This window comes from Cynara cardunculus, unplaced genomic scaffold (genome assembly GCF_001531365.2).
Source record: "Cynara cardunculus var. scolymus isolate 2C unplaced genomic scaffold, CcrdV1 Un_Scaffold_2508, whole genome shotgun sequence".
In the NCBI taxonomy this organism is placed as follows: Eukaryota; Viridiplantae; Streptophyta; class Magnoliopsida; order Asterales; family Asteraceae; genus Cynara; species Cynara cardunculus.
Window position 1 is genome coordinate 28,942 of NW_020201117.1, and position 24,801 is coordinate 53,742.

The 24,801-nt window shown below is 35.3% G+C and overlaps 2 protein-coding genes and 1 long non-coding RNA gene across 10 annotated transcripts in view; 2 read left to right on the forward strand and 1 right to left on the reverse strand.

Annotated features, from left to right (window-relative positions):
- The first annotated feature begins 15 nt into the window (after window positions 1-15).
- Window positions 16-5,275, forward strand: LOC112503086 (stomatin-like protein 2, mitochondrial). 2 transcript variants are annotated; one of them, XM_025107154.1, is made up of 5 exons: window positions 16-139; window positions 247-339; window positions 756-821; window positions 893-984; window positions 5,136-5,275. In XM_025107154.1, exons 2-5 carry the CDS (start codon window positions 282-284, stop codon window positions 5,154-5,156), a joined length of 237 nt encoding a protein of 78 aa, XP_024962922.1. In that variant the 5' UTR covers window positions 16-139; window positions 247-281; the 3' UTR covers window positions 5,157-5,275. The 2 variants fall into 2 exon arrangements, with proteins under 2 accessions (XP_024962922.1, XP_024962923.1); XM_025107155.1 differs by lacking the exon at window positions 5,136-5,275 and adding an exon at window positions 1,098-1,187.
- On the forward strand, window positions 2,869-3,964 carry LOC112503087. Of its 3 annotated transcripts, XR_003067849.1 has the most exons (4): window positions 2,869-2,961; window positions 3,102-3,192; window positions 3,691-3,760; window positions 3,936-3,964. It is a non-coding gene; the product is annotated as an uncharacterized LOC112503087 (long non-coding RNA). The 3 variants fall into 3 exon arrangements; XR_003067848.1 differs by having other exon boundaries at window positions 3,691-3,951; XR_003067850.1 differs by lacking the exons at window positions 3,691-3,760; window positions 3,936-3,964 and adding an exon at window positions 3,359-3,468.
- An 8,907-nt stretch (window positions 5,276-14,182) lies between the features above and the next one.
- Window positions 14,183-24,801, reverse strand: part of LOC112503084 (rhodanese-like/PpiC domain-containing protein 12, chloroplastic) — a 17,256-nt gene continuing 6,637 nt past the window's right edge. The window contains exons 2-8 of one of the 5 annotated variants that reach the window (XM_025107149.1): window positions 24,144-24,260; window positions 23,910-24,001; window positions 23,669-23,769; window positions 23,456-23,566; window positions 17,464-17,572; window positions 15,790-15,840; window positions 14,183-14,602 (exon numbers count right to left, since the gene is read on the reverse strand). In XM_025107149.1, the coding sequence (XP_024962917.1) occupies window positions 14,498-14,602; window positions 15,790-15,840; window positions 17,464-17,572; window positions 23,456-23,566; window positions 23,669-23,769; window positions 23,910-24,001; window positions 24,144-24,260 (686 nt within the window). In that variant the 3' untranslated portion in view covers window positions 14,183-14,497. The remainder of the gene's footprint in view (window positions 14,603-15,789; window positions 15,841-17,463; window positions 17,573-23,455; window positions 23,567-23,668; window positions 23,770-23,909; window positions 24,002-24,143; window positions 24,261-24,801) is intronic. The other 4 variants (XM_025107151.1, XM_025107150.1, XM_025107153.1 and 1 more) reach the window with 4 other exon arrangements.

Below are 24,801 nucleotides of genomic sequence, written 5' to 3' on the forward strand. Positions count from 1 at the left end.
GTGGGTACACAACTGGTTATGATCACATACTTATGTCTTGATGAACATACCCAGTAAGATTGATAATGTACTTTTCTCCAGATAGCTATCAATGAAGCTGCAAAAGATTGGGGCTTGCAATGTCTTCGTTGTGAAACAAGTAAACTATAGTATTTCAGTCAAGCATAATTTTAACTTGATACTTTCCCAAAAAAAAAAACTTTGTTATGAATACTCTGCCTTACATCTGAGCTCTTTTGTATATAGGGGATATATCTCCTCACTGTGGTGTAAAAGAAGGTATGGGGATGCAGGCAGAAGCTGAGCAGAAAAAGAGAGCCCAAATTCTGGAGTCGGAAGGTAATAAAACCCCTTTAAGGTGATCTTTATATACCTTAAATTTTACAAGGTGCAGCATATCATCATAATCAGTGTATTTGTTTCAAACTGGAGTGGCGAACATGTGCTAAAACATGCATGCTTGTCATTCTGGAAGTTTATACCATATATTCTAATATTCATCTTCTGTAAATTCATTGAGACATTTTGGAACATAATCAAGCCATGGGAAATCTTAGAATCGTCAATTTACTCTTTAACAACCTATATTTGCATGCCTTGTCACTCGTACTGAGAGCCTAAAGTTTTAAGTGTTAATCCATTTCATGGGTGAATGGACCTGTAATAGATAGTTTTCCATTTCCACGCACGAAATATGTGATTACGAACTTATGCTATACTCGTATATTTAACATCTGTAATTTTCTATTTTTCAGAAGAAAGACAACCAAGTGTTAACATTGCTGATGGAAAGAAGAGTTCCATGATGTTGGAAGTTCAGGGTAAGTTGGCATATGGAATTAAGAAGCTTAAATATAGAGCTATTTTAACCTTGTTATTTATGTTAGTTTAGGAGAAGCAGAGGCTATTTTGGCTAGATCTCAAGCAACAAATAAAGGAGTTGCTTTGGTTTCTCAAGCTCTTCAAGAAAATGGAGGAGTTGAGGTAAGCTCCTGTGGTCTTTAATCTGTGTATCAGGTACATGCCATCATGCTGGTGGAAATATCTTGATGTTTATATAGATCTACAATATCTTTACACTGAAACATTATGAACAGGATATATAAAGAGACATTGTGGAGTTATATCACACGCACAGATGCACATATATGGTTGAATGTAATGAAAGCTACTGTTTGTTTTACTTGAGATTAATAGTTAACTTTACCTTACCTCCATTTTAGAATTAGGGGTATTTGAACTTCAAAAAGTTACCATATGCAAATCGAATTGTAGAAATGTCTCCATCTATGTTGATTGACCTGGCTATTCTGGGCTTGTACATATCAACAAGTTCCAAAACATCGATTTCTTTAATTTATGATGGGAAAAGGTACCAGCGGCGTGAAATTTGGAGCTCGGGTATTGTATTTAGGATATATCTGAATATCTAAATATGAGCCCATCTATTCTCAGTCCTTGTTCATTCATAACTAACTTTACATATGAAAATGAGCTTGTCTGTTACTTTGTACTAAGCATTGTTCATTCACTCTCTGTTCTATTTCTTGGACTAGGGATGGTGATTTGCCCCGACCCGGTGGGGAACCCGGTTCACCCGACCCGAACGGGGACGGGGATTCCCCGCTAAAACGGGTCCCGGGGCCGGGGTCGGGGATCCCCGATAGACTCAAAGCGGGGACGGGGCCGGGGACGRGGAATGTTACTCAAAACGGGGCCGGAGTCGGGGCCGGGGATCCCCGGTATAATCAAACTAAAGCATACTTTTTACCGGGTTTTGACCGGAGATTGACCGGGGTTTACCGGATTTTGACCTGGGATTGCTAGAATTTGACCGGGGACGAGATGATAATCCCCGTACCCGCCGGGGACCGGGGCCGGGGCCAGGGGACGGTATTACAAACCGGAACCGGGGCCGGGGCCGGGGATTACAAAACCCGCCCCATCCCCGCCCCGTTGCCATGCCTATCTTGGACTTCACATTGGATACTTTAGCTTAATCTTGGCTCATTCCATGGATTAATACTTTTCTACAAACATGATTGCATTACTCTTGCATATGTTTCAGAAAAGTGGAAATTAGATGTATATGTGTGAAGCTTCATGTATCTTAACTCATACTTGGATAATTTTACGAGTGATTATTTGTTATATAAGTAATTTGTCACAAACTTTATAATCGGTACCATATCTATTTTGCTACTTAATCTTTATAATAACATCTGTAATGTTTGGTTAAATTTCAAACAACCAGACCAGCAATGTCATATGAACAGGCCTCAAAATTTCCAATACTTCTCAAACAACCAGATCAAAGAGAATAGCAATGGCATATGAATAGGCCTCAAAATTTCAAAAATAAACATAGTAAACCAGACCAGACAGATCTGATTCAAACCAGAATCAGAGGCCAAAACCATTACACACTTTCATTCTTTCTGTAATAAGCTTCTTAATTTTAGTTTATAATTGCTTTTGTAATAAGCTTCTTAATTGTATCGACTCTCTTTCTGTTAGCAGCTCATGCTTCATTCTTTCATCTTTATAATGAACATTCTTTTTAATTTTCTTGGGTTTGTTTGGTTTACTTTGGTTTGGCTCTTTGCAATTTTAGTTTCTTACATGGATGTATGGAGTAAAAGATTTTAACGAATMTGAGTGTATAATATTACCTAATGTGAATGGTGGAGGGATACCGAAGGATGGAAATTYCATTTCTTTGCAAACTGATGCTTATCTTCCATCTCATCTTATGAAGGAAGTCAATGAGTTGAATAAGTCATATCTTGAATCTTGTCAGCAATATAAAACAAAGAAAGAGGCCAAATTGGCTCTCAWTGYAGAGCGACRACAGGAGGTTYAGTCAGTTATCTCTGAAGCCTCTGTTCAATCATCTGTGGAGTCATTTTGGTGGATTTCAGTAGACTGGCTACACCAATGGGCAGACACCATCACTCCTAYGTAAGTGAATTCTTATTACCACTTCTCTTCCCACTTCTCTTCTCCTGAGATTGCGTATTGTGTTSGTTTGTACACGCTCCTAATAAGCATTTCAATTACAGATATTTAACTTGAGTCTGTTGTTTGTCGTTTGCCAACAGGACTTGATTATGAATACAAAGCCATCCATCTGTTCAAACGAGAGCAACACAGTCCTGTTAACAAACTAAAATTGTTCAAAAATCTCATCAGGTTCTTTTTTCCACTCCCAGGGTTTAGTTGTTGTATTGTTTTGATATGATTTTATGTTATCTATGATCTTAATCTTTCACTTGAGTTGCTGAAGAAATTGTTTTGYTGGAGTTTCTAATGTTCAATAAGTACTTCATGAAAGATAAYAGAAAATATGTGCCTRYAGTGTAAAATATTTACCCAGGCTCCATATATGCTCTAAATGAAGATTAGCAAAAATAGCATGGAAACACTTCACCAGTAAGCTATACTACACTAATAAGCATTTAGACCTATATCTTAATTAGAAATCATAAAGCACAAAGTACTACCATTTTATGCTTAGAATCTGKGATTTGCAGGGYATAGATRTCGATGAAAGAACTTGGATAATGTSAATACCCATTTTCTAAAAGAAATTATCTTATAGCTGTTGCACTAAACCCTGTCTACAAAGTGATCCATTGACTTAATACATGCTAATATGTTATTCTTTCTTTAAACATTTACGTTTTGCAGTCCAAATTAGAAGCAGATCTAGCTAGAAGAACAGAACACTACTCTTCTGAGAACATGCGGGTTATTAAAGGTTTTACGTTCTCCCATACTAATCACGATCACACAGCTGCAGATGCACACACTATCTTACATACTATAACCATCACAATTRGATTGTTGATCATCCATCAAAGTAGTAAAACAGTCAAATTTTTACATACTATAACTATGCTATTGAAATGTTCTGATGGCTTATTGACTTGTAGATAAAGAGGGAAATTGTCACAGTTAGTGGTTCATATGAAATTATTGCATTATGGCTAACACCTTTGCAGACACCTTGCAATCAGACGAAGCTTCATCATCTAGGCAAAGTAACAAACGTGGTTCTACTCACGCAGACTATAAAAAAGTTAGAAAAGAAATGGCAGGTGATAGGTAGAGTATCAAGTTTTGCGAGGAGTTTAGGRCGGATGTTAGAAAATGGATTTATAGATTGATTGAATGTTGGGGATTGTTTTGAACTTATTTTTTTTATATTATAAATTTATATCAATTTATTGCTTTGAGATTTTTATGTTGTTTTTATTGATTAATATAATATATAATTATATACAAATATAGATCTTGAATATGGATGAAAAATAATAATAACATGCCCTTTAGAGAAAGAATTGATATTTTAAAAGTGTATCTAGAGATAAGATTTAGAGAAGGTTTTGATTATTTGTATATAAAGATAATATTTTGAGAAGGTTTGTAGAGTATAACTAAAGGACATCTTTAGAGAAAGTTTAGGTAAAATGTCACTAAAGCCAATATCTTTAGAGAAGTTTTTTTGTAAACCTTCTCAGAAAACACCTTTTAGAGACGTTTATAAACCGTCATTAATACTTGAAAAGTGTCACTAATAAATATATTTAGAGAAGTTTTTATAAAAAAGTTAACTAACCTTTAGAGAAGTTTTGAAGTGTATCTAAAGCCCTAAAAAAGTCTCTAAAAGCTACAAAAAACATACCCTTCGAAAACCGTCCCTAAAACATTTACCTACCCTTACATAGAGAAACTTGTTGAMGGAAATGAAAAGCTTCTCTAAAGCCTTTAGAGAAGCTTTTAAGAATTTTAAGTACAAAACAGAATCTTCTCTAAAGGTTATTTTTCTTGTAGTGATGCTAGCTTTGGGGCTCATTATATCATGTAAGTTCTTATAATACAGTTTCCTCCCAAGATTGCAAAAGTGGGGATGGTTAGAACACTGCAATTTACAGGAGTAAGTTTCTTGTATTTAATAAAATGATTCATGCTTTGCTTTTTCATTTTCATTCATGTAGTTTGTTAAGATATGTTGACCAATTAAACCTCCTGGTAACCCACTACCTTCATATATCATCTACTACTTGAAGCTTGTATGCTTATGATATTAAAACCATATAACCAACTTTTCTTAGTCTGCTTACTTTTTGCAGATACATTTTCTCATGAATTGAAATATGTCTCTCACAAGGGATGCCATTCTTTACTTCAAGTTTGACTAAAATATCAACGTGCCAAACTATCGGTACTAAGAATATGGTCAAGCAAGCGAGTAAGATTGTTATTAAGGCTCTTACATGGATTTTCAATTAGAAATAAGTTTTTGTGTACATTATATTGTATTGTAAAACTTAGGTGCCGTTTATCAAACACTTATCCGGTAAAATTCAATATTATTATTTACTTACCGGGTAAGATTTTAGTCAACAAAAACGGCTTTCTATGCAACAATTTATCCGGTAAGAGYTGACCGTGGTAAGAGTCATTGCCTTCACTTACCAGGTAAGACTCTCAGTTCTTGCCTCGTTCTTACCGAGTAAGATTTTTAGTTCTTACCATATTCAGAATTGTGATTTACCCGCGCTGCATCGCACGGGTACACCACTAGTATATATATATATATTTAGATCTAGGGTATTAAACTAGCACCCGGTGGATCATCGATGGAGGAAACCTGCCGTTTGTTTCTAAGTGCTCCGTCAAATCTCACTAAATTTGAAAGATGAAATTCTGAACACCCTACGGTGTGGTGAAATTTAAGTAAATATATCATTGGATCCGAATTGAGCTTTAATATTCACAAATCTTTGTCTAATTTATATAACCAAAATTATTTTTTCGCTACATTTTACGGTTACAAATTGAATTAAAACCCAACACCGCTTCTTTCCACCAAATTTTTCTCTCAACCACTCATCAAAACCACCATTCCCTCCTTTTTTTTCTAAAACCATCATCTCTCTTCTTAAACCTTACCAAACCCAACCCCCCCCCCCCCCCCTTTTTTTTAGAAACACCTACACCATTTATCCCACCTTCTTTTACCTTTTCATCATATTACCATTCCCCCACTTTTTTCCTTATGAAAATCCTTCTCTCTCCCTCTTTCTCCTCCTCCTCCCCCAAAAGTAGTTAAAAAAACCTCCATAGGCCTACAAGTAGAGTTCAAGCAATCTTCCACCACAACTTACTCCATTGAAGCACCGAAGTTGTGGCCGTGGGTGGCTACCCGACCATATTAGTGGACCGCGATGGTCCTTTCGTATTTTATCACTAGTTTTTTGGAACAAATTTCATTTCGAATTGTTTGCTCTTCCTTTTGGATACTTGTGGTGTTTTTCTCGTTCTAACTCTTTGGATGTCGTGGATGTTGAGCTTTATCCTGTAACGCCTTTGCTCTTGATTTCCTTGTGCTACTCTTTTTCCATGATTGTTTACATTTGTTTAATGTTCTAGCTAATCATATTTTCACGTACAATTTACTCAAATGCTTTCCATAAGTATTAAGTTTAAAAAGACTAAGGCCTCCATTCACAGTTTCAGTTCATATGCTTTTCCATTTGATACCTAACTTGTCATTTTCAAAAAAGTGTCCAAAAATCCCAATGAAGACATTGTGCATTTCAAGTTTAAGGTATAAAATATTAAGTTTAAAGCAAACCTTCAAAAAATTGAAAGGGAAAGCAAAAACACGTATGATCCATATTACCCAAGCACAATTCAAAAAATTGTAAAAATCCAACTTAGGATGGGTCATTTATTGGAGTTCAAACATGGGGCAGAGAATTCTTTTAGTTCTATTAAAAAGGCAAGTTTAGGGGAGGCACAAAAGAAAATCTTGAAAGATGATTACACAAACCCAAAACAAGCTCTACTGATTAAATTCAACTTAAAGATAACATGAAAGGAAGTTATACATCATATAAGCTAAACGATAATTGTGCTTCATTCATCCAAAATTCAATAATCGTAGGAAAGGTCGGTGTAAGTTTTTCATTAAAGCAAAAAAAAAAATGAATCGTCAACCTCTTTTTATCATCCTTTTCAGCTTTTCCTTTTTAATACTTGGAGATAAGTAATAATTCAAGTTTGGGTATGATAACTCTCGATTTTTTAGAGTTATACCTTATCTTTTCATACCTATTTCTAGGGAAAAGTTAAAAAAAACCAACTATCTGATTTTGAATGATTAAATTCTTAAACTATTTTCTTAATGATAAAACCCTTGAACTTTCTAAATTAATAAAATACATCCTTGTAACCTATAAAAACAGGTTAATGTGATAAGAATCTAGAAAATATACCAACAAACTACCTGATTTTGAATTATTAAGTCCCTATTTTTTTAACAAATAAATCCCTAAATCTCCTTACCAAATAAATTCTTGAACTTTTTTTAACAAATAAATCCCAAACTTTTTTTTAAGAAACAAAATCATGAACTTAATTTTGAGCAAATACATCTGGAACTTTTTTAAAACAAAATCATGAAAAAAAAAAATAATACAATGATAGTCCCACTTTAATCAATCTTCATGAAAGCTCTTCAACAATGGCAGATTTGAATGATTCTTCTAAGAACACTTTGAGAGTTGAGAGAGAAAGTCAACAACCCAAATATGGTCAAACCTTTATTACGTATTCAGATTTTACAATATGAGAATCCCTCTAAAATTACAAGCAACTCACCCTTTATATAGGGTCAAACATCTAGACAAAGTCAAAGTCAAACTATCCTATGAAAAGTCAAACAAGATGACTTTAATACAATTATAGACAAAATTAACTTTCAAGACATACAATTTTACACTGAATTTCAGTTCTAACATTCTCCCCCTTTATATATTCAGACTTGAAAGAATTTGTGCGATTTGAGTCTTGTTTGAACTTTGTTGCTTTAAGCACTCTATGTCTTCTTCAAAACAATCTTCAACTAGAAATCTTCAAATAATCGTTTGTTGAGAAAGATCTTCTAACATTCTCCCCCTCGAATGTAGAACCGCATTGATCTTCTCTTTTGACAATGTAGAACATAAACAATAACGATCTTCAAAATTGATCTTTAACACACTTTCTCTTCAAAGGTAATCTTTATCAGCAAAACTTGTTGAAAAATTGATCTTCACATTCAACAACTCTCAGACATTGTAGCATCGGAATTATCTTTTGTAATCATCTCTAGTCGCACTCCTTTTGAGTCTTTTGCCATCATTGAAGTTACTCCCCCTTGATATTTACAACCTTGAACTTTACAACAAAATCCCCTTATAATGTTCGGAATTGAACATTTCATTCATTATTTCATACTCCCCCATATGATGAAATGAGAAGCATTACATCATACACAAGAATGAATGAAATMTTCCGCGAAAGCTGTCAATTCATGAAATTGTAGGTAGATCTTTTCAAATCCACTTGTTTAATCTTTTTAGATTAAGGGAATGGGAAGGTAACAACCAATTTCAACGTATGAAACTGTTTTTAATCTTATAAAAAGATTGGCCTATGAGTATTACAGATATACTCAGTACAACGGATGTACTGTATATATGAGACTTTTTGATGCTCTTCTCACCATATCTCCCATTCAATCATCGATTGCTTAAAATTACCATATCTATGAATGTTTTGGCATAATAACATATAAAATGCAAAATATGTGTAGTGTAGAAAGTTAAAGCAACGTATGCTTCTGTTTAGGCTCAAAATGATAAATCGTGTGGACTACACAAATTTATCAGACTCAATTAGTGATCAAAAAGACTTGAAGGGGGGGACATATATCCTTCTAATTCAATATCAACTTTCTCCGAATGAGAAATTGATAGAAGATGAGCTGCGTGCCCCAAGTGTTATTGAAACACTTATTCGTTGAGAGATAAATGAGTAGTTGGTGGGGTTGTGACAAGAATTGGCCTGGGCTTTGCCTTTTTCAATATTAGCCTTGAAAGAATTGAGAATTAATAGATTGTGTGGTATGTCCGCATTTTAGAAGTTTGGAACAGGATTCTTATGTTCTTTTAATTCTGACACAACTCTCATCAATTCTTTTAGCTCACAACAACTACCCCTCTCTTTTTCATTTTAAGCTCTGCACACAAACCCTTTTGTATTTAAACTCACTCACATATGGTTGTCCTCTTGGGTAGGTCTGTCGGTTTTGACATTCCATAGATGTATTTCTGATAAGCACTCAGTCCCTCCTAAATACAGTATGCTCATATGATCACAAGAGTTGATCACAAATAATATTTCAGATAAAGCACAATGATCAGATAAAAATTGATCAAGATATTTGGCTTTAAGCACAATCAATGAAGGAATGATGCGACAATGATCAAAGTATTCAATATGCGAGAGAAATGAATGAAGATCTGTAAGAACGAGTTTACAGATTCTGATTAAAAAATTGAAATATATATCAATCAAGGAAAGAAAAAAATCAGAAAAATCAACCTTTGAATACAAACGAGCGTATTATCACCGAAAAATATATTATTTTAAGAGACGTGATAATAACAGTTTGAAGAAAAGCTGAAACATGTATTGGAGTTATGTACGATGAGAAATTACGCAAGTAAAATCTCAGGAAATACCTGTTAAGAAAATGTACTCGTTTTTTATAAAAAAATTATTCACTTCCCGAAAACATTTATTGAACTTCTAGAGACTCCCCCTAGAAAGTAGATTATAGAAATGTTTCGATTCAGCTCAAAATTTAAAAAAAAATAAGAAAACATTTTAAGCACGGGTCCTAAACTGAGTGTTTAGAAACCACACTCGGTAAAGCACGGGTCATGAACTGTATTGTTCAGAAGCCTTGTTTGGAACAAATTACAACTCCCCCTGCATTATTGTATCACTGATATGATATTATGATCAGCACAAAATTGACACACCTGCAAAATCAAATCAAATAGATTTTGGTACCCAAATGAATTTGGGTCCTATTTGTTAGTATCGGGCTGAGGTATGTTGTAACTTCCAAACCATCTATTTCTATTAGATATTTTCTTTTTTGCACTATTAACAGGATGATTATATACATAATATGATCCATACCAGTTATTATAATCATACATGTTCTTACCTTTCTAGTCCTTCTGATATCTGTTGTCTGTACTCCATTTGTTGGATGTCTTCTTGTTTACAAAATGTGTTGATTTGCATGTGGAGCACATGATTCTTCTCTTGCTAAGATGAATCAAATCAGTAGTAGATCTTACAAAACAAGGAAGATGATTAGTAACAACAAGAGTACATGATGAAACAGATTCATATTTATTAACCCAAATGCTTTTAATCTTAGAAGAATAATTGGGTGATCCGATAACATACTCTTGATAATACTGATTAAAAGAACTAGAATAGTTCTTAGAAACAGTTGACTTAGGGCTGCTTGAATAACTGTTCGATTTGGAACAGTCATAGAAGCTAGTTTTACAYTRAGAAGGARWACCAATTGAGCTTTGAGCACAAGAAAAGTCTTTGACTTTCTGTAAAAGCTGGTCTCTTTCAACAATAACTAAATCAAACTTATTTTTAAGTTTTGTTCTCATCTTCAGCTCAATTTCAAGTTCTGTTTCTAGATCAGACAATTTCTTTGTAGTATCCAAAAACTTACCTTCTAATTCTTTCTTCAATTTATCAAACACTTTCCTTTCTTTCTCAAACTTCTTTCTTTCTTAATCTGAACTTCCCTTATCATTCTCAGAAGCAATGTCAAGCCATTTCTTTTTCTCTGTAAGTTCTTGGCAATTGCTGCATGTTTCTTGACAGTGTTTTTCTTTTAAAGAACAAATAGTCTTTTCTCTTCATCTAGTTCTTTCTGCTTTTGTTCAGCCTTTTTCTTTTCTTTATCAACCTTGGCTCGTTCCAAGATGATAAGTTGTTCAAAATCTGAGATTTGATTCAAAAGAAATTTAGCATTCAGCTCAAGAGAATTGATCTTATTTTCATAAGATAAGCATTCAGTATCAAATCGTTTCTCTAATTCAATAAATCTCTTTTTCAAAAACCGTTCTTTCAACATTGAAACTCTTTTCAGCTTCCAAAACCTTTTCTTTTTCTAAGTTTAGTAACTTTCTTAACTCAATCAGATCACTTTCAGACTTATGAAATTTATCAGTTAAGTCATCAGTCTCAGTATGTTTTCTATCTGGAGAATTTCTCTCAGCTCTAGATTCATTCTGGACTTTTTGGAGTTTGTTAAACAAATCTTTATTAGATTTACCCCATGTTTTCAATTCGTTATCACATTCTTTTCTTACATTATCCAAAGATTTTTCAAGTTTATTAATTTGATACTTGGAATCATTCTCAACTCTTTCTAATGCTTCTTTATGCTCTTTTATAAATTTGCAATAAATTCCACATTAGCATGATTTTTAGAAAACATGTTTATGTATTTGTCTTTATAGTCCACTATACTCTTCTCCAGCTTGGAAATCTGAACTCTTAACTCTTTATTCTCCTTCTCAAGAAAAGCTGCCATTAAAAAAAATTCAAGATTAATCAAATAAAAAATCTATGCAGTTTAAGAAATTGATCAAAGAAATACAATCTGGTCAAAAAGAATGTTCAACTAGAATATACTCTGGTCAAGAAAAATATACTCAAAATGTCGATAGACAAAAGAATACATGCAAGGCTCTTAGCAAAAATTAGGCTAGGCTCAAACAAATCATGTAATGAAAAAGTGTCTAAATCGCTCAAAGGTGTGCCTAAGCTCAAGTCTATGCTCAAGACTAAGTCTAAATCACTAAAAGCTAAATCTTAATCGCTCAAGCTTAAGTCTTAATCGCTCAATGAAGTGCCTAAATCGCTCAAGACTTGTACAAAATCGCTCACAACTTGTTCTAAATCGCTCACAACATGAACTAAATCGCTCACAACATGAACTAAATGGCTCTCAACATGAACTAAATCGCTCACAACATGAACTAAATCGTTCACAACATGAACTAAAACGCTCACAACATGAGTCTAAAGCGATCAATGCTATGTCTAAATCGCTCAAGGCTGATTCTTAATCGCTCAAGGAGTGTGAGATGTAAACACTAACTCGCTCAAGTTATGACCGATACCAAACTAAATCGCTCACACTATGAGCGATGTAAGGATATCCTAACAATCTTACCACTTAAATCGGTCATCAAGATGAGTAGAGCCAAGCGATTTATGATAACAAGATCCAATCAAAATGCCATTCAAACTTAGATCAAACCAACAAACAAACATAGAAATTACAAAAACTCATACAAAAATGGATCAAAGTCTATCTTTTTGATGAATTTTAATAAGAACACGAAGAACTTCAAAAATTCATAAAACTAACAAATCTCTTCAAATCTTTACAGTCAATGGTTAAATCATGAAATTGAATGAATAACACTGATTCACGACTTAAAAACTTTTACAATGATCATCATTTTAACATTCAAACATCCAAAAATGAAATATTTGAGAAAAAATTTATGAAAAATGTGAAGAACATTCAAGAACAAAATATGAATATGAAGAATACAAGATGAATTTCCAAAAAAAAAACTGTGCAACTTTTAACAATTTCTTCAGTCAAATTCATTGCAAATCCGCTCTGATACCAATTGATAGTCCCACCTTAATCAATCTTCATGAAAGCTCTTCAACAATGGCAGATTTGAATGATTCTTCTAAGAACACTTTGAGAGTTGAGAGAGAAAGTCAACAACTCAAATATGATCAAACCTTTATTACGTATTCAGATTTTACAATATGAGAATCCCACTAAAATTACAAGCAACTCACCCTTTATATATGGTCAAACATCTAGACAAAGTCAAAGTCAAACTATCCTATGAAAAGTCAAACAAGATGATTTTAATACAATTATAGACAAAATTAACTTTCAAAACGAATACAATTTTACACTGAATTTCAGTCCTAACATACAATTTATCTCACTGATAACAAAATACAATAAACCAATTAAACGAAGATAATTTATACCATTTCCATTACTAATTCTAAAGGATATAAAAGTTATGGTTAGAGCATAAATTAAGTTCATTAACTTAATATATATATATATATATATATATTGTATGTATCTATTTATTCTTTAGACATAACTATTATATGTTTCAGAATTAATAATGAAAATAATATAATTTTTCTTTATTTAATTGGTTCATTGTAATTTGTTGTCGATGAGAGGAATTGTATATACTTTTTGTTCATGATTTTGTTCCGAAAAAGTTTCGAATTTATTTACTCAAAATTAAGTTCATGATTTTATTTCTTCAAAAAAAGTTCGAGTTATTTATTAAAGAAAAGCTTAAGAATTTATTTGGCAAAGAGATTTAGGAAATTTTTAGGGATTTATCTATTATAAAGATAAGGGCTTGATCATTTAAAATCAGATAGTTTGTAGGGGCTTTTAGACTTTTCCTAAATTTTTATGATATTAAAATCTGTTTTTACATGTTACATGAATGTATTTAACCAGTTTTAGAAAGCTTAAGAGTTTTATCATTCATAAAAATAGTTTAAAGGCTTAATCATTCAAAATTAGATTGTTAGTTTTTTTTTAGATTTTCCCTTATTTTTATCGTTTTCTAAGCCACTTTGTCTTCTTCCCTCTTCATTTGGTCTGATTCGTGATGAAAGTCCCAAAGGATAATCAATAAGAGAAGGTTATATACCATTTAAGGAAATCTGCTGTTTGAAGCCAAGAAAAGAGGAAAGTGAGCTTTCATAAATAAGATGGAGAAACAAGACAAAACGAAAAAGTCGAGAAGCTTCAAAATTGCCAAATCTATTTAAGGCTTTAAACCCAAATGAGTCATGAAAGGAAACTTTGGTAATGTCCTCTCAACCTTTAGAAGATCAAGAAAGAATGTGTTGTGACTTTTACTCAAGGTATACATGTTATAGAGGCTAACATCTCTACTCTTATGCGTCATTGGTCTTGCTGTGGTTCTCATATTTGTTGAAATATGCACCAACTAGGAGGAGGCTAAGCAAAGGTGACGCCGATCTATGCATGGGAAATGGAGCAAGAGCTTCTTCCATAGTTGTAGGATCTATTTTGTTCACTCCAACGTCACAGATCAAGTTTTTTACTTGATGAATGTCGATGCATACCATCACTTTCAAGAAAATTTGATTTTATGTTTCTTATTTCACAAGAAAGCTCTTGCTTTTTACCAAACCAATAAGAACAACTGTAGAGAGGTGGTTTCAACTTCCAAAGAAAACAAAATTACAAGGAGGCAGTTGAGAAGATAGTAACATAATAACATACAAGTGTGTGCAAAAACACATGTAAAGTAGAAGCACCGGAATCACGAAACTGACAACTACCGAAGAAAGAACGAAGAAACAACATTAAAGAATTTTGTGAGTGGATATTAAAGTAGCAACAGCTACTTGAAATGTAAATTCACCTTGGCTAGTTTAAGAGTCTCTTGTTTCTTAAGCACAACCACCCCATCAAAAGTCACAGAAAGGTAAGCAGCAATCTGCTTGGTGCTCAGTATGTGGGTATCGAGGGATCAGCCTTGACTGCATATGCATGGATTCCACCAGAAATGTTGTATATTTTCCTAAACCCCTTCATACCACAATTCGTTAGATACTGAAAATTATTTAAATGTTAGAATCCATGTGGGTGGATGAATGATGTTTGGATCATATTACTTTACATACAGAACAACAGAACTTAAGAGACACTATCTAGAATAGATGCAAAAGCTATGCATTTTGAGGTCATAATTTGAAATAAAAACAAGCCATCACAAGTTAAGACAAATGGGAAACCATTTTAAGATCATTGTATTTGGTGTTCTTCCAACTGTTTGTGATTCGATGCGCCATGATGATAATAAACATGGTTCCCAATCCCGCATGTGCGATCACTAGTGAGGGGCCTAGATACAACTCGTAACAAGGCTACGTGCAGCTAGGGCACAACATAGATTTCACTGACTAGCATTCAAATAATCATCAATTCCAGCTACTCACAAACGAAGAATTCTAACATTCATATTTTGACTTAGAACCAGTATTGTTCTACCCCAAAAAATCTAGGCAAAACAACTCATGATCATCTGCCAGTGATGCAAAGAGCCCCACATGGACATGGTAGAAATAACTTAAAGGCCAATTGTCAAACGGAGATAGAGTCGATAATAGTATACATGAGCAATTAGAAAGGGAAGGTGTTGTAGATCAAAATTATGACGAAATTGATGTTCCATGCATACAAGTGCAAGATGAAAAAAGCCATGCTGACATTGCATGTTAAAAGTGAAAAGATGCCAAGGGTAAAGTAGTTATGATCTGCACAACCACCTAAATCAGCAGTAATCAGTCCACTTTGTTGCTATAATGATGGTTGTTGATGTTTCATTTAGTAAGTTACTATTGTAGGCAATAAATGAACTTCTTTACAGAGCAAGAGTTATTTACCAAACATTAAATCACATTCAATGGTCTGGCAATTTGATAAATGATTATGAAAGTTACCTATTTGACTAATATTTGTTTCTAAAACTGACAAAAGAATATTCTGGCCGCCCTATTGCTTCTTTGTTATCATCACACGTCGGGTTTCTAGCCAAATTCTTTTTACCAACTCAGTAATTGCACAACAGAGATGAATATATTTGTCAAATTGGCAAAATTTATAGTAGATTGTTAAATCGACCACATATAATACATTTGTCCTTTTCATAATTAAACCAAAGTAATATTCATATCTCCTAGAAGGAAAAAGTTTCTTAGATTTAGTACCCATAGAGGTGAAGCTGAGGGCAAAGTTACCTGTGTCTGCAACCATTTGGCAACTTGCAACGACCGCACTCCATGATGACACTAAAGAATAAACCAAGTTTTGATCAGTTATAAAGAGACAAATGCGACAACAAACACATATAAGATGTGTACTCTGAATGTCCCTAGTGAACAAGAATTAAATAATCATGTGAATGGATTTTGAGCAACAGAATGGTAGTGACCCGAGAACTTAGCTTTTCCATATTCAATAATAAGTTACAAGCAAAAAGCATGCATATAGACTTTTTGATAATGAGATCGTTGTTCCTATAACATGAAAATACTTGTCGTTGTTCCTATAACATGAAAATACTTGTCATAAGTATATATTATGTTGAGTTGCTTCAATTACCATCAATTGGTTTTGAGTTGGAACCTTGAGTTTTGTTATGGTATCAGAGCTTTGACATTCATAGCCTAACGCCCTAGTCACCAGTAAACCAGCTAGCTGATGTCATCAACAATCCCTACATCACGCCCAATGGTATTCAACGTCGTCCTGCTTATCTATTTCAGTTAGCAGTCACCAATTTCCAATTTCCGAATTGTCTAGCTCGGCACACCAGATTTGTTACTAGCTTCGATTAGCAACAACCTTATCTACCATTATTCTCTGCAATTTATCTCAAGAGTTTTGGGCCAATAGCTGTCCAATTTTCAAATTTTCCATGTCAAAGTTGTTCATATATTTGATTTTGCCAAAATACTGATGTTTGAGAAAATGTTTGTTGATTTTTCATCAAGGAGCTTGATTCTAACACCCTAATTAGGTGTTGCATAAATGCCAATATAACATTGATATGATGCTTACACTAACAGAGCACTGTGACATAAAAGTGTTGCTACAATTTTGCCCAATCTGAATTCTGATGTGTCATGTTTTTTTTTTATCGAGGAACTATTGTTGCACAAGAAGATGTGAAACCCAACGACTAACATGGAACAATACCAAGAAACGCGAAATCAAAATTTTACTGCTTATATCTTCTTTTCTATAAAGTGAAATCTACTTTAGCAAACTAGTGTATACCTGTGCTTAAGTTGTTATTATAGGTCACACACCATCACCTTCAGGATAATGTTCATAAAGTAACAAACAATCAACCACCGCCAACAACTCAAAATGAAAACATAATAAACAGGATCCTGGGGCTCTTTTGGCACAATAGTCTGTCATAAGAGTAACAATTATGCAGGCATATGGATAGGATGATATGCACCAATCATTATGAGATTATGAAACCAAGTAATTTCTGGGTGCAACTTACGAAACCAAACCAAATAAGAGAGACAAATATGCAAAAATTGAGAAAGTAGATAAAATTAAGCAACAAGAAGATAAAATTAAGCAAGAAGAAGATAAAATGAAACAAGTACAGGGAAACATAACCGAACTTAGGTTTCTGGTAAACTAACTACCAACTCACTAACCCTATCCCCTACCTTCTACCTCTCCAGCTCCCCCTAGTCTGCTACCCTAGTCTCGTGTGAAAGAGGTAATTCGACAAGTAATTGTCTGTGAAAATCTGTAGGAGCAAATTGAAATAGAAGCCTCGACTCCAAATATCCAACACAAGAGAAATGAATCACTTATCAATGACAGACCAACATATAAGCAACTAGCATGTGCTGAAAATAATTCGTTTGGGAGCATGCACGCACCAAAACATAAGTATCCTTCTGAGGATCTAGCTTCGTAGTGACTTCTGGTCCCCAGCTTCCAAACTGCTGGAGAGGAAGAACTTGAAATCCCGATAAATAAGCTCGCTCCCTGTTCAACAGGACAGACATTAACGTCAGCGATTGAGCAGTGATAATTAAGTAACCTGTTTATGGTAATGTGTCCAAGCCCGATGGGCTTTAGGGTTAGGGTTTCCCGTGTAATTATGTCTATATATAGTGTCTCTCCTCTTGTAAATTAGAATATTCTGATTAATCATATAATAGAGAATTCTCTCTAATATCTCGGTCCTAGTTCTCTCTGATTACATGTTATCAGAGCCTAGGGTTCGCCGCCGTTACTGTTCATCGCCGGAGTTACAGTAACTCTGTTAATTTTGCTGGTCGGAATCCCCATCTGGTTTGTTTTCCGGCACCTTTTTTGGTCTAATTTTGCTGTTATCTAGTCGCAACAGATCTGATCTTATCCGTTTGGTCAAACTCTGTTAATTGCTATCTATTTAGTCTGGTTTCTTTTGATAATCTGTCCCTTGGGTGTTCGTTTATGATTTAATTAATATGACGAACACTGATGATAAAGCCTCTGGTAGTACTCGTGTTCCTGACATAATTTTAGCCAGTAGTAAAGTTAAAGAAAACAAGCTTAATGGTAACAATTACTTCGAATGGATCAAAACGATTCGTTTGTATGTTCGAAGTATGGGAATGGCTTCCCATCTAGAATCTGACCCTCCCACTACGGGTAATCATGACCTTTGGTTACAACAAGATGCCCGTATGTTCTTGCAAATTATAAATTCTATTGAGCCCTCCTTTTCAACTTTCATCAGTCACTGTGAATATGTGAAAGAGCTAATAAAATATCTTGACTTCCTGTACTCCGGACAAAGTAATATTTCAAGGATTTACAGCGTATGTAAGTCATTCCATCGTGGGGAACAACAKGACCGATCACTTACCGCCTATGCCATGGAATTCAAGAAGATATATGAGGAAATGAACTCTCTTCTCCCATTGAGTACTGATGTAAAAACTATGCAGACTCAAAGGGAATAGATTGTTGTCATAAGCTTCCTAACTGGCTTACGCCCAGAATATGATTCCATCAGATCTCAGTTCTTAAATGAATCCATGATACCTTCTCTTCAAGAGACTCTTGCTCAGGTTCTTCGGCATGAAGATTTTCAGCCTACTCCACCATCTGATCATAATTCGGCTTTACTTAGCCGAGGTGGATACCGTGGCGGTTTTCGAGGTGGCTATCGTGGAAGGGGTAGCACTAGAGGAGGCCACAATGATCGACCAACTGATTTTAACTCAGACGTAGAGTGTCACTACTGTCATGAACTTGGTCATACTAAGTTTAATTGCAAGAAACGGCTGGTTAGAAATCAGAGACTCTCCTTAGCACATGCTGCAACTACATCAGATGACACAGCTATGAGACACAAAAAGGAACCTCATCTGGTAAATGAGCACCCCGCTGCTTCCACTGCTATGTTTGCTGAGACAAGTAACTCTGACAAATGCTTTGTATCATCCTCCTCCAAATGGGTCATTGATTCAGGTGCCTCAGACCATATGACTGGWAATTCCCACCTTCTCCTAAATTTCAATAAACATGCATCCTCAGCTCAAGTCACAATAGCTGATGGATCTGTCTCCCAAATAATTGGGTCTGGCACTGTTAAATTGTCCCCATCTGTCTCGTTATCCTCAGTCCTGAGCCTACCAAAATTTTCTTTTAACTTACTGTCTGTGAGCAAAATTACTCGCACTTTGAATTGTAGTGTCTCATTCTTTCCTGATTATTGCGTCTTTCAGGATTTGCAGACGAAGAGGATTATTGGTAGAGGACGAGAGTCGGATGGCCTATACATATTTGAATCACCCAAACCATATTCCTTGGCAAGTTCTAGTTCATCATCTCCTTTTGAAGTTCATTGTCGATTAGGTCATCCTTCCATACAGAGTCTCAAGAAGTTGTGTCCTGAATTTTCCCATTTACAGTATTTACAATGTGAGTCATGTCAGTTTGCCAAACATCAACGTGCTCACTTAAGTCCTAGAGTCAATAAGCGGGCTGCGTCCCCATTTCAATTAGTACATTCTGATGTCTGGGGCCCATGTCCTGTAACGTCTAAGTCTGGTTTTAAGTATTTTGTTACGTTTGTAGATGATTATTCTCGAACTACTTGGTTATACTTCATGAAAAACCGTTCAGAAGTGTTTAATCATTTACGTTCCTTTCATTCTGAAATCCAAACTCAGTTTTAAACATCTATTAAAACCTTACGAAGTGACAATGCAAAAGAGTATGTATCCCAACAAATTCAATCCTATATGTTGCAAAATGGTATCCTTCATGAGTCCTCATGTGTTGATACTCCAGCACAAAATAGGGTAGMCGAACGAAAAAATCGTCACCTCCTTGAGGTTGCCCGAGCACTTTTGTTTCAGATGTCCGTCCCTAAGTCTTTTTGGGCCGATGCGGTATCAACAGCCTGTTTTCTTATCAATAGAATGTCGTCTGTTGTCCTGAATGGAGAAACTCCATTCTCTGTTTTGTTCCCAGGACAACGATTATTCCCTATTGAGCCAAAGATCTTCGGTGTTACATGCTATGTTCGTGACACACGCCCCACTATCACCAAGCTTGATCCCAAATCTCTGAAATGCGTGTTCCTTGGGTACTCTCGTCTCCAAAAGGCTTACAGGTGCTTCTCTCCCAATCTTAACCGCTATATTGTATCTCGGGATGTTACCTTCCATGAGAACGTGCSGTTCTTCCCAATTTCCCCTCCGACTCCTTTAAATGAGAAAGATGATGACTTGTTGGTRTATACCATACCCACTCCTGAGTCCACTACTCAAGCCACCAGACCACCCATTGTTCATGTATATAATAGGCGCGAACGACCTCCGTCTTCACCAATATCATCTGAATCTGTAGATCCACCATCCCCAGAAGATGTACCTCCTGAAGCTTCTATACCCACTCCAGTAAATGAGGATCCTGATCTTGACGCTCCTATTGCTCTCCGAAAAGGTAAACGTTCCTGCACGTATCCTATTGCTTCCTTTGTTTCTTATGATAAACTCTCCATGTCATCTCGTTTTTTGGTCTCTACCCTTGATTCTATACCTATTCCATCTACGGTTGGAAACGCTTTGACTCATCCTGGATGGTGGGATGCTATGATTGATAAGCTCAATGTTCTTGATCATAACACTACATGGGATTTGGTAGAGTTACCTGCTGGCAAAAGAGCAATTGGCTGTAAGTGGGTGTTTACTGTGAAAGTTAATCCTAATGGCTCGATAGCACGGTTAAAAGCTCGTTTGGTTGCAAAGGGGTATGCCCAAGCTCGTTTGGTTGCAAAAGGGTATGCCCAAACTTATGGAGTGGATTATTCTGAGACTTTTTCTCCTGTTGCAAAGATGGCGTCTATTCGGCTTTTCATCTCTCTAGCTGCTACCTATAATTGGCCTCTTCACCAATTAGATGTGAAAAAAACCTTCTTACATGGCGATCTGCTAGAGGAAGTCTACATGGAGCAACCCCCCGGGTTTGTTGCTCAGGGGGAGTCTGGGAAGGTCTGTAAATTGCAGAAGTCGTTATACGGCCTAAAGCAATCACCTCGTGCATGGTTCGGTCGGTTCAGTTCTGTGGTAACTACATTTGGGTTACGAAGAAACTCATATGACCACTCAGTGTTATTTATTTCATCTGATTCTGGATGTATCCTGCTAGTGGTTTATGTTGATATTGTGATTACGGGCAGTGATGAGAATGGAATTAAGAAGTTGAAAGAATTCCTCGCATCTCAATTTCAAACTAAGGACCTTGGTCCACTGAAATATTTCTTGGGTATTGAGGTATCTCGGAATCACTAAAATACTGCCTTGACATACTACATGATTCTGGCATGATCGACACGAAACCATGTGAAGCTCCTATGGTTCCGAATGTAAAGCTGAAGTCTGATGATGGGGATCCTCTTGAGAACCCAGAGAAGTACAGGAGAATTGTGGGAAGCTGAATTATCTGACAATCACGCGTCCCGATATTGCCTTTCCGGTAAGTGTATTGAGTCAATTTATGTCGTCTCCAAGAACTACACATTGGGATGCAGTCTGTCATATTTTGAAATATCTGAAGGGAGCTCCTAGTTATGGCATCAAGTACCAAAACCATGGTCATTATGTCATAGAAGGGTTTACTGATGCAGACTATGATGGAGACCCTACAACCAGACGAACAGGCTACTGTGTCTTTGTGGGAGGAAATCTGGTATCTTGGAAAAGCAAGAAGCAGAATGTTGTATCAAGATCAAGCGCTGAATCTGAATACCGTGCAATGGCTCAAACTACTTGTGAGTTGATATGGCTGCGTAATCTATTGGGAGAGATTGGATTTAATCAATCTAAACCGATGAATTTATGGTGTGACAACGAGGCAGCTATCCATATTGCAAGCAATCCTGTATTTCACGAGATAACTAAGCATATTGAAATAGATTGTCATTTCACTCGGGAAAAGCTTGAAGATGGATCTATTTCAACCTCTCATGTCAGAACTAGCAATCAATTAGCCGACGTCTTCACCAAAGCATTACCAGGGAACCGAATCACATCTTTTTTGTAACAAACTGGGCATGATCAATATATATGCTCCAGCTTGAGGGGGAGTGTTAATTAACCTGTTTATGGTAATGTGTCCAAGCCCGATGGGCTTTAGGGTTAGGGTTTCCCGTGTAATTATGTCTATATATAGTGTTTCTCCTCTTGTAAATTAGAATATTTAGGTTAATCATATAATAGAGAATTCTCTCTAATATCTCGGTCCTAGTTCTCTCTGATTACAAGCAGATTGTTTTTAGTCGGTGTAACATCAGACCCAGTATACTTTGCAAGCCTTGTGGAATTCCATTGTAGTCATTTAGCTGTTTCATTTTTATTTATCAGATGAACAATATTGAATGTTTTACAATGCTTTCCCAATTAAATTCCAGTTTAAAAATAGAAGAAATTGGAAGCACTCAAGTCCTATACTATCTTAGCAAACATTTATAGCATTCAGCCCTGTAAGGTGTGCATTTCAAATTCTTTCTGTAAGAAGAAGCTGGAGTAGCAATATTTGTAAGTCAATACAGTACTATAGTTTAAAACTATTCCACTCTTAAATGGTTACAGGACTAGTACGTGTAAAACAGAACTTAGATACAAACATCATAAACAAAGAACTGAAGTTGCAGTAAGCATGGTAAATACAATTAAACATGTAATGTGTAGTCTAAAGCTTATGTCGGATTATGGATAAGGGTTTATCGATACATATAATACATAGATGCCAGGATTGGAAGATTCTAAAGTTGACGATTCAAAGAATGCGTTTATACATGTGTGTACATCGTGCAAGTTATTTCATGAGTCATGCATTAAATATGTAAGATAAAGACATGCTAAAACCTAAGTCTTATTGAAGAAATAAATTATTCTCATATAACTCATATTTTGTCATATACAACATGGGTTTATATAGCTAAAACTAACATAATCTATTCTTAAAGTAAAAGAGAAATAAGAGGAAGGAAATAAGCATAAAAGATATCCCTATCTTTCTACCGAATTCAACATTTTTCATGCTTATTACTTCAAACTGTCCGCAAAATAACTTCATGAGTGGTCATACAAACCAGGTTTGTTTATTCTTTATTTGAGCATTTGTTTTTAGTTTTGCAAATTGTGAATTTTCATTTCTTTATTGGTACAGGAAGACGAAAATTTCCCCTTCACTTTACCCAAAAGAAAAACAAAATTTCCCTCTTGCCTATCCCGATTCTCACATCCCCACAAATTTGAGCCAATAATTTGGGATAAGGTGGGGACGATCCCTGCTTCCTAGTCTGAAGTATAATACCTAAGCCACTTAACAATGTTCCAGAAGCAGGAAAATGAAACATGGACTTACACTTCATGTGGTTCTCGAACATCAATGAATTGAGCATCTTCAAGGAAATCAGGATCTTGCAACTTTGTATGAAGTTCTTCGGGTTGAATGTCTTGAAGTACTGATTCTTCCCTGAAATTGGATTATGTAAAACTCCTAATCAGCTCTCATAAAAAGCTGCAAGTCCAGAACATAAATACAAAACTATACAAGAAGATTAATAATGGACTATACCTCTCTGATAGAACTTGCAATAAATGCCATCCGAATTGGGTTTTACATTTTACAACTTTGTTTACAGGAGCATTAAATGCAGCTTCCTCAAACTCTGGCACCTGCAACGGTTCACAATAAAACAATAGACCACCATTTAATACCAGACATACTATAAATTACAAACTACATGAAATGCAAAGTGCCACCAGTTAATTGAATATTTGAACGTCCGACCCATACAACACATCCAGGTTCATACCATTTGCCCCTTTCTCACCCAACCAAGCATACCACCTTCCTCCTTTGATGGACAAATTGAATATTCTACAGCCAAGTCGCTTAGATCCTCCCCTGTAGGTAACAAAGGAGAAATATAAAGATTAAAAAAATGACATGTTTCTGAAGTAATCAGATAAAGATATAGTTAAATGTTGAATTCCCAAACCTAACGCCGAGACAAACAAATAAAGAATACATCAATATGACCGCTAACCTTGTACAAGTCTTTTCTGCAGCTCCAAGAAAATATTTTTATCCTCTTCTTTAAGGAGCAGGTGCTGCACCAATATTTCTCTACCAACATCATGACTATTCCCAGTACTATAAGATGCTGGTAAAAGAACATTTGAAGTAAAATATTTTGTAGGAAATAAATACCTTATAAGTACAAATATAACAGACACCAAGCAAGACACCATTAGACACCTTACAAGAAACACACTCACAGCACCTCTTCTTGAAATACTTCTATGTTCAAAGATGTTTTAACTGTTAATGTTTATGATTAAAGAATATATATACTTTTATTTCGGAGAAACACAGCCTCACTGTAACTGAACAGAAAATTATATGCAACTTTTCTGATTTTTTTTATTCACAGAAATCAGGAACTTGTTAGAAACTAAGGGGTCGTTTGGTTCGTGGAATTCGAAGGAATTTGATGGAATTGGAATGATAAATTCCTTTGACCAAATTCCAATTCCTTTGTTTGGTTCATTTCTTGAAATGGATGGAATCCTTCAAATTCTATTGAATTCCACAAATTAATGAATTCATCATTCCTTGGCATAATGGAAGGAATTGAATTCCATCACCACCCACCACGACCGTGCTACTATTGTTCGTCATGCCCCACCCCTAACCCCCCACCA